Source organism: Chinchilla lanigera, unplaced genomic scaffold (assembly GCF_000276665.1).
Source record: "Chinchilla lanigera isolate Chin_1 unplaced genomic scaffold, ChiLan1.0 scaffold00032, whole genome shotgun sequence".
In the NCBI taxonomy this organism is placed as follows: Eukaryota; Metazoa; Chordata; class Mammalia; order Rodentia; family Chinchillidae; genus Chinchilla; species Chinchilla lanigera.
Window position 1 is genome coordinate 13502175 of NW_004955433.1, and position 9346 is coordinate 13511520.

The 9346-nt window shown below is 35.9% G+C and overlaps 1 protein-coding gene across 2 annotated transcripts in view; it reads right to left on the bottom strand.

Moving 5' to 3' along the window:
* Positions 1–2053: 2053 nt before the first annotated feature.
* The window catches only part of LOC102010298 (liver carboxylesterase 1), a 34371-nt gene continuing 27078 nt past the window's right edge, over positions 2054–9346 (bottom strand). For both annotated transcript variants that reach the window (XM_013516222.1, XM_005388336.2), the window contains exons 13-15: positions 3649–3780; positions 2727–2799; positions 2054–2431 (exon numbers count right to left, since the gene is read on the bottom strand). In XM_013516222.1, the coding sequence (XP_013371676.1) occupies positions 2248–2431; positions 2727–2799; positions 3649–3780 (389 nt within the window). In that variant the 3' untranslated portion in view covers positions 2054–2247. The remainder of the gene's footprint in view (positions 2432–2726; positions 2800–3648; positions 3781–9346) is intronic.

Genomic DNA, 9346 nt, shown 5'->3' on the forward strand with positions numbered 1-9346 from the left:
AAAGAAAAAGTAAAGAAGTGAAGGGAAGAAAGCAAAATCAAAACAGGGAGTGGAGAGAGGGAGAGTGGGAGATAGGGATAGAGAAAGAGAGAGGGAGAGAGAGAGAGAGAGAGAGAAATTTCCACAACATAAGAAAAAATAATTCAAAAGTGCCTGGCAATTGACTCATTTAACTGCTGCAAATCTGGGTGCCATAAATAATAATGAAGAATGAAAGTAGTAATTTCCAAAATTTCTCATCAAATTATGAGCGTAAATACCAAGGGTATTAAGCCGGAGTTTTTCATCCATTCCAGCAACTTGGAAAATACACAGATCACACTGGTCAGACTCAGTGATTCCGCATCAAAGGTGTTCATCGAAAGCTTGAAAACTGAAAAGAAAAATAGATGTGCCAATTCCATTCAACATCCAAGAAAAGTTTTCTTCAGTTGTAATAGTGACATGAACGACCACAGGGATTTTAAACAATCCCTCCAAACAATTTTTCAACATTCATTTATCTAATATTAACTTGGCTTTGCCGTGTTCTTTTTTTAGTATCTGTGTGGTATATCTTTTAGCATATACATGTCTTTTCACCCAAAGACTGCTTTTCAAGTCAAGACTGACAATACTACTTCCCCAGCAAAAAAAAAGAAAAATTTCATTCCACAATTCTTACAGTCCTTGGTGTGGGGGTGCAGGGCTCTCAGGAAGGATCCATGTGGCTTAAGAGGGCAAAGAAAGCCTGGCTGGGGTATTAATGTAGTTGGATTTGTGAGGTTGGCATCTTCTCCTGGTGCCAAAGAAAGAAGTACTCAGGCTTTCTTGTCAGCTTCTCCAGACAAGGGTCAGGAGAGGTCAGAAGAGTACTGAAGTTAAAAGTTTTCAAAAGAAAGTTATAAAAAAATACAAATATCTCTCTGTGACATAGCATATTGTTGGGGCTTGCCTTTTAAATGCAATCTACGGTCTGTTTTCATTGATAGGTTTAATCATTTTTATTTTATAGCAGCACCTGTTTCTTTATGTGTTCTTTGTGTCTTTCCTATTTGCTTATTTTGACATTGAAGTTTTCAATGATTCCATTTTATCTTCCCTATTTGGTTACTATGCAGACCTCTTTTAAAAACACGTTAGTGAGTATCCTTGATATACAATATATATCTTCAAATGATCACATTATACATTCAAACAATGTGATGTCAAATAAATGAAATTTTAAAACATTGCAACAATCTACTTTAAACTATTGTCTTCCATATTTTACAGTATTTTTCATAAATGGTTTCTCTAAGGCTGTAACATTGAACAAGCAGATTTTTATTGCCAGGTATGAGTCTATGCTTATACTGAGAAGTGTTTTCTGTGGTGTTCATCTAGTCTCAAGGAAAAAAGGAAAATTTGACTGTGGGACTCCTGTCCCACAGTCTGTGAGGTGGCTTTCTCCATGAACTTGCCCTTCCCAAACAGTTAAAGATCTGTAAGGATCTTGATCCAGAAATCTATACCAAACCATAAGGGACAGACTTTTAAATTTTACCTTTTCTTCTCCCTCAATAATTATCCACCAGGGATCCAAAGGAAACCGATTTTGGTGCTCTTTCTGCAATGATTTTAGAATTTTGTTCCTTAGTAGAAAATGGTCTGAGCAGAATTCCAGGCCTGCACACTATAGACAGACTTTCTCCAATCTTAACACCTGTCCCAATCTTTCTCATGTTCACCTGACAGATGTCCATGGAGAAGTATCTGTGATGGGTGTAAATTTCCATATGATTCTGTGATGCTCAAGGATTTTATGTTTTCATACTAGTCTACACTTGGCATTTGTCACTTTCACAAACTTTTTAGAGGAATTTGCACAAGAATGGTTGCATCAAGCACCTGTAGGAGGAAGGTGATCAGTGTTCACATCTCTCCTCTCCTCCCATGGCTCATCCTCCTTAAGATTTCAGAAGTCATTCACTAAGCCAGTACTGCAAAGGCATCTACTTCTTATGACGCCCCTCATCGCCTTTCTTTATCTGAGGATGATTGATTCATCCCCATCTCAAGAAACAGACACTTATGCTTGTGAGAAAAATAACATTTATCTCCAAATTCAGGCCACAGTACAAACATCCCCCATCCCTGGACTGTACCAACCCCCAACAAACAATTCTTCAGGATTTACAATAAGATGTAGCTTTAATCAACAAACACCTTCTTTAAATACATCTGTGTTGACTTCTGTAGCTTCCTAAGACTAGTTAGGCCTTCCATTCAGAGCTCCATGTGTGTTTTCTGGTGTGGCTTCTCCTCTGCTTCCTTGGCTAGAGCCTCAGTCCAGAAAGCTACTTCTTTATCTTTCAGTCTCTGGGCAGGCTGAGTGGTGGCGCCAATCTGCAGGTATCCTTCCTTCTGGTCATACTCTGGCCAGTGGGGCAGACCCTCCCCATTGGGGTTCCTGGGAACAGAAACAAAGAAAAATTTTCCAAAGAACTCCATAGGACCCACACTTTTCTGAAACCTCCTAACTTCCCTCAGCTTATCTCTACAAAGAGACTCATGCGGCTCCAGAGACAGGAAGAGTCACATCTCCTGGGAGAGCTTTTATTTTGACATTGAGCTCTTACAGTCACAGTGCTATACTCTCAGGGGCTATGTTTGATTACTTCAGGTATAACAGATCCTTTATGCCAGCAGGTATTCCCAACCTTATGCTACCACCAACCCTGTTCCACCCTTTCCACAAGCCTCACCCAGTCCGAGCAAAGTTGGCCCAGAATCTCATCATCGTCTTGCTAAGGCTGATCTCCTCTTCTGAGGCACCCCCTGTACAAGGAAATTTAAAAAGCCTTTAATGCATGAAGTGAAGGTCACCAACAATAATGGCACTTGGAATTTGTTGGAAATATAGACACTTGGCCTTTCCTATATTCCAGCCACAGGCATGAATTCCATTCATATGCTGACCGTCTGTGTCTTCTGTGTCCACCTTTCCCCCCAGGATTATAATGTCACATAGCAGGTTTCCTCTGCTTCACAGAACTGCTGGATATTGTGTCCCTTTTTATTCTCTTACACATGTTCACATTTTCGTGCAGACTTAAATATCATATTTCCAAAGGTCTTAAGGAGTCACTTAAGTGGGATATACCCAGAGCTACATATGTGTCATGAACAGATATGAGATGGGTCAAAAGCCAAAAGGTATTGAAGGACCAAATACATTTGAGGAAAGATTTCATTAAATACTATTTTATTAAATATATTTTAGGTGAAAATATGAGTTTTATATACATAGAACAATAAATAATAAGACATTTGATTCAAGGTTAGCACCAATTGTAAACTTCTCCCCACCCTCATGATAGGCTCTAGTGAGAGAGAAACAGAGCAGTGGCATTGTTGTCCTCAAACAGGGCCCTGCAGATTACCCACTTCTTCTCTTACTATCATCACAGGTCAGCACTGTGAGGATGACTATGACAGGACACATGAATACACATCCTCCTTCATGTGAACAGGAGAAATGCTGTGTTCTGCCCTATGTAGTTCAGCCCTGTGACAGAGAATTAGGTATTTAAGAGCAAAAGAAGAGAAATCTGTTCAAGGCCATCAAATAAAAACTAAAACCTAGGCCTCCTAACTCTAAGTTCTCAACCAGCGAAAAGCCATTACCTTTCAAAAATGGAGCCCCAAGCATTGAGAAGATCTCATCCCCGTGGTCTCCTATCACCGTCTTGGGTCTCAAATCTGATGAGAAGCTTGGGTGATACTGGAACTCATACATGTAGGTGGGGGCTCCGGCATCTAAGAAGACATGGTTATGCACAATTTACATTACCAGATGCACACTTAGATGGTTCAAGGTCTCTGTGCAGAAAACCCCTGCTTATCATTAAAGAATGGGCAGAATTTCTTGATGTGCTTAAGGCTAAGTCAAACTTGAGGTAAAACTTGGATTTTTTATACTAAGCCTATTGGTACAGTTTAGATATACATAATGACCGCATTCACTATAAGGAAGTTGTACCTGTACATAGTATATCTTGCTTCTTTTTTTCCCATTCCCCTCCCTACCCTTCCACCCCCTCAACCCTTCCTTATTTACAAACCATTGTATCTATTTTCTCCTCTTTTCTAATTTTTTCTATTGGATTTTAATCAGATATGCACTTATTGACTGAAAGATAAATGAGTACAATATATCCAATAAACACACTGGATGTATTTTACTGGTAACTCATTATGGCCTATTCATGGGAAGAATGTCTACAACCCGGTAGGTGTCTTCTTCATTTTACTCTTGAGCATTTCCAATGCTTTTCCCATCCATTTTCTCATTCAATACTTTTCTGAGAAAAGTAAAACACTTCAGGCTGCTTTTCTGAAGATGAGGATCCTTAAATACAAATATATGCAAATAGGAAATAATCTGTATCTTCTGTTTCAGGAAACCACAAAACTCAGAGTGAACACAGAGCTCTCTCACCCTGGATTTTACCGTGCTTTCTTACTACCAAAGTAAATATCTCTAAGCCCCAAGAGTCTACATTTTCTGCTGACTGGATCATCACAGCCACAAACTGCTGCTTTTTTAGGGCTAACGCATGGATCTCATGTCTGTGTAGCTCAGCAGATAGCATCAACTATATAGCCCACAAAGTAAAACTAAGAGAAGAAAGGTCAAGCCCCAATCAGGCTGGTGGAGAAATTCCTCCTTCCCATGAATACAGTATAAAAATTTTAAAATGAAGTAAAAATTAAAAGCAAAAACAATATATTGCAACTGTAGTCTATAACTCAGTCATTTTAGAAAGGAACTCAGAATCCAATTATAAAGGAAAGAACTGTCAGTGAGAGAATGTATTTTACACAAAACACTGCTAAAGATACTTTTTAAAACAACTTTCTGCCTAAAACCATGTACCTTTATTCATTTCTTATAACCACACATTTTCAAAATAAAGTAGGCCATGTTTTGGAAGTAGCAATTATGATCCACAAGAGAAACAGAAACAACAGAACAGCATTAAGAGACCAGATATTTGAGTCATAGGAGATGGAGAAGAAGAAAAGGGGAAAGGGCGAAAAGATATATTTGAAGAAATTGTGGGTGAAAATTTCCCCAAACTGGGATAGATGCCAAATATACAGAAAGCATAGAGGGCTCCAGCAAATCTCAGTAAAAGAAAAGAGCATCAAAGACACGTACTGAAATTTTCAAAAATCAAAGACAAACAAAAAATGTGAGACTATGAAGAAATAAGACAGACATTACACACAAAAGTGCGCTTGTATGACAATCAGCAGACTTCACATTAGGAAGTCTGAGTCCAGAAAAGAGTGGGATAATATACTTAGAGCACTAAAGGAAAAATATCTGCCAAACATGAAATTCTTTATGTGGGATAGGTGTCTTTCAGAGATGAGGGGAAAATGACAACATGCCCAAACCACTAGAAGCTTATGAATTCACACCCTCTAGACTTGCCTTACAGAAATCGCTAGGCAGAATTTTCTCAACTATAGCAAAAAGATACCAACTAGTAATGTGGAATATATGAAAAGACAAAATTCAATTTTAAATGAATCAGAACCATATTCTGAATATTGTAAGACTAGATGACAATATGTACATTAATTTTATCCCTAGTACAAGGGTGAAAAGAAAAAAACTTTACAAATAAAAGTAGCTAAAACAAATCAACAACCACAGCTAAAATAAATTGTAATCACAAAATGATATAAATTCTGATATCAAAAATGAAAATTGAAGGGGGTTCAGTAGTGTAGAGTGGTTATATGAAAAGTTAAGTTGTTATCATCTTAAAAGAGACTGCTGTGTCAAATTTTACATATAAACCTATAGTAATGAAGTAAAACTCTTTAGTAAAATCACATGGACAACACACACACACACACACACACACACACACACACACACAGAAATAATTAGACAGGATTCAAATCATGCCACTAAACAAAACCATCAAATCACAAGAAGCTCAGAAAGAGTGAAAGAAAAAAAATGTATTTACAAAACAGGCAGAAAACTCCTAATGAAGTGGCATTTACGTCTTTGTCTCTCAGTCATTACCTTCAATATACATTGATTAAATTCTCCGATAAAATGATACAAAGTAACTGAATTGTTAAAAATGTAAGTATTTATGTTGCCCCTTCAGTATATGAGAAATTCACATCACCTGTTAAGACACATGTAGACTCAAAGCAAAGCACTGGAAACTTTATCATACCAAAGTGCAAACCAAAAGAAAATTTAGGTAGCTAGTTATAACAGACAATAGAGTGCAATTAGAAAAACTATAAAAAGAGAAAAATAAAGACATTATACTCTGACAAAGAGATCAATTCTTGAAGAGGCTATAACAATTTTAAATGTATTTGCATGCAACATCAGAGCACCTAAATATATAAAGCAAATATTAAAAGAGCTGAGTAAGTGATAGATTATAATATAGTAATAGCAGGAGGCTTTAATGCCTCACTTTTAATAACAGATAGATCATCCAGATAGAATACCCAAAAGAAAACATTAGATTTGAATGGAACTTGAGGCCAAATGAACCTAACATAAATATACACAGTATTCAATCCAAAACTAAAATAATACAAATCATTTTTTATTTTCAAGAGAAAAAAGCAATGGGGCTGGGGATTTAGCTCAGCGGCACAGCACCTGCCTGGCAAGCACAAGGTTGTGAGTTCGATTCCCAGTACTGGGAAAAAAAGAAAGAGAAAAAAGCAAAAAAAGTACAGAATTTCAAAACAAAATGATGGGACATTAACAATGGTTATTACATTGCGTATTGTTATCTTTAAAGTAGTTGCTCAGATTATCAGATATAGGCATACAAAATTGATCAAGCAATATAAGTATTAACGGTTCCTTTCAACAAACTAATAGAAATTAGAAGTACAATTATCTTAGCTATAGTGTGTGTGTGTGTGTGTGTGTGTGTGTGTGTGTGTGTGTGTATTTCCCTATCCTTCCTTTCACTTTTCCCCCATCCCAGTTGTTCTTCCCTTTTGGGTAGTTTCTTTCCCTTTCAAAATATCTATTGTACTTTTTGGGCCTTATTTACTCTCTCTAGAGTAGATCACACAATGGGGCACAAAATAAGACTAAGTTAATCTAAGAAACCTGAAATTATAGCAAGTATCTTTTGAAACTAAAATATAATGAAATTAGAAATAATCAATGGGAGGAATTTTGGAAAACTCACCAATTCATGAAATTACAGTAACATGCTCCTAAACAATGAATGAATTAATGAAGAAATTAATGTAGAAAAGCAAAATACTTTGAGCCAATTGAAAATTAAGCTACAGAATACCAAAAACTATGGGATACAGCAAATGAGTTCTATGAAGAATGTTTATTTCAATAACACATGTATCAAAAAAGAAGAAAGATATCATATGAACAACTTAGGTTTATACTGTATGGAACTAGAAAAAAGAATAAACCAAGCCCAAAGTTTCTACTAGAAAAGAAATAATAAAGTTCAGCTGAAAAATGCATGAGACTATTAAAATGTACAAAAGATAAAAAGTTGGCTTTTTCAAAACAAACAAAATTACAAACTATGAACTACAATAATTAAGAAAAAAACTCAGATAGTGAAACTGTATTATCCCTATTGTTTTATCCAAGAATTATTTTCTTATTCCCTGTAATGGTTTGAGCAATCTTTCATTCTTACATCTGGTAATCTGAGCAATGTAACTGAGGATAGCGAGATGTAATATAACAACCACTGTTGATTCGTATTATTTTGTCTTGAGACTCTGTATCACTTTGAACGTTCTTGCTTTGATTTGTTTATGTTTGTGACACTGGTATGCTGCTACTGTTCTATTTCTTTGTTTGTTTGTTTCCCATTTACTATGCTTTTTAAAATTAAAAAACAGATAAAATAAAAAATGAACAGGCAACATCATACTAAATGGACAAAAACTGAAAGTTTTCACTTTAAAATCAGGAATAAGGATATCCACTGTCACCACTCCTATTCAATATAGTTTTGGAAATATTAGCCAGAGAAATTCGACAAGAAAGAGAAATAAAAGGAATAGTGATAGGAAAAGAGAAAGTGAAATTATCATTATTCATAGATGACATGACACTCTACGTAGAAGACCCCAAAAACTCCACCAAAAGACTTATCAATTTAATAAGCAAATAACTGGGATAACTGTACAGCTCATGTTCATGGTTTATTGAAAGGAATAGTTAATGTTTAAGCTTTTTGACCAATTTTGCATACTTATATCTGGTAATTTGAACAACTACTTTGAAGAAAACAGTATAAAACCATTGGTGAATTCCTACTATCTTGTTTAGTGAAGCTCTGTATCATTTCTAATTTCTTTATTATTTTTTGTTCTCTTTAATGGTTAATCTTGCATTCTTACACTTGATAATCTCAGCAACTTTGTTAAAGACAACAATATGTAATATAACAATCACTGTTAATTCCTATCATTTTGTTTTGAAACCTGGTATCATTTTTACTGTTTTTGTGTTGTTTTTTGCATCTGTTATTATTACTTTGTTACTGTTTATTTATTCTCTTTTAAATAAAAAATAAATATATAAAAATAAAAAATGAACAGAGGGAGCATTATGACTAGCACTCCAGAAAAAACAGGATCTCTGTCTTGGTACTGTCTTGTAGCTGAGACACAGTACCTGACATCTGCAAATTACAGGGAGAGATGTTTATTTTGGCTCACAGTTTGTAGAGGTTTCAGTTCATAGTAAGCTGGCTCCAAGATGGGACAGCATGGCAGAGGACTATAGCAGAGGAAAAACAGCTCATGGCATGGCAATGGGAACCAGAAAGAGGGACCAAAGAAGGCAGGAGGAAGATTTGCCCTTCTAGACCACACTGCTAATAACTCACCTTCTCCATCCAGGCTTCACCTCCCAACATTACTTTTAGCTATAAACTCAACAGTAGACCAATCACATCCCCAGGATCCAATCAATTCTCAGAACTCCCACCTATGAACACATGAGGCTTTAGGGGGACATCTAGATATAAACCATGAGAATGATGAAACTATTAAATTGTATGCACACAAATTTGATAACCTAGAAAAAAATGAATAAATTCATAGTCCAATATAACCTACCAAGACAAGATAAAGGAGACATAGACAATCTGAACTGATCAATAGCAACTAAGGAGATTAAATCAATAATGAAAAGTCTCCCATCAAAGAAAATCCCCAGCAAGACCTGATGGCTTCACTGATGAATTACACCAAACATTTAAAGAACAAATAGCAGTGTTTCTGTTTCTTCAAAAAAAGCCAAGAAAAAAAAGGGGGGCTGGGAATTTAG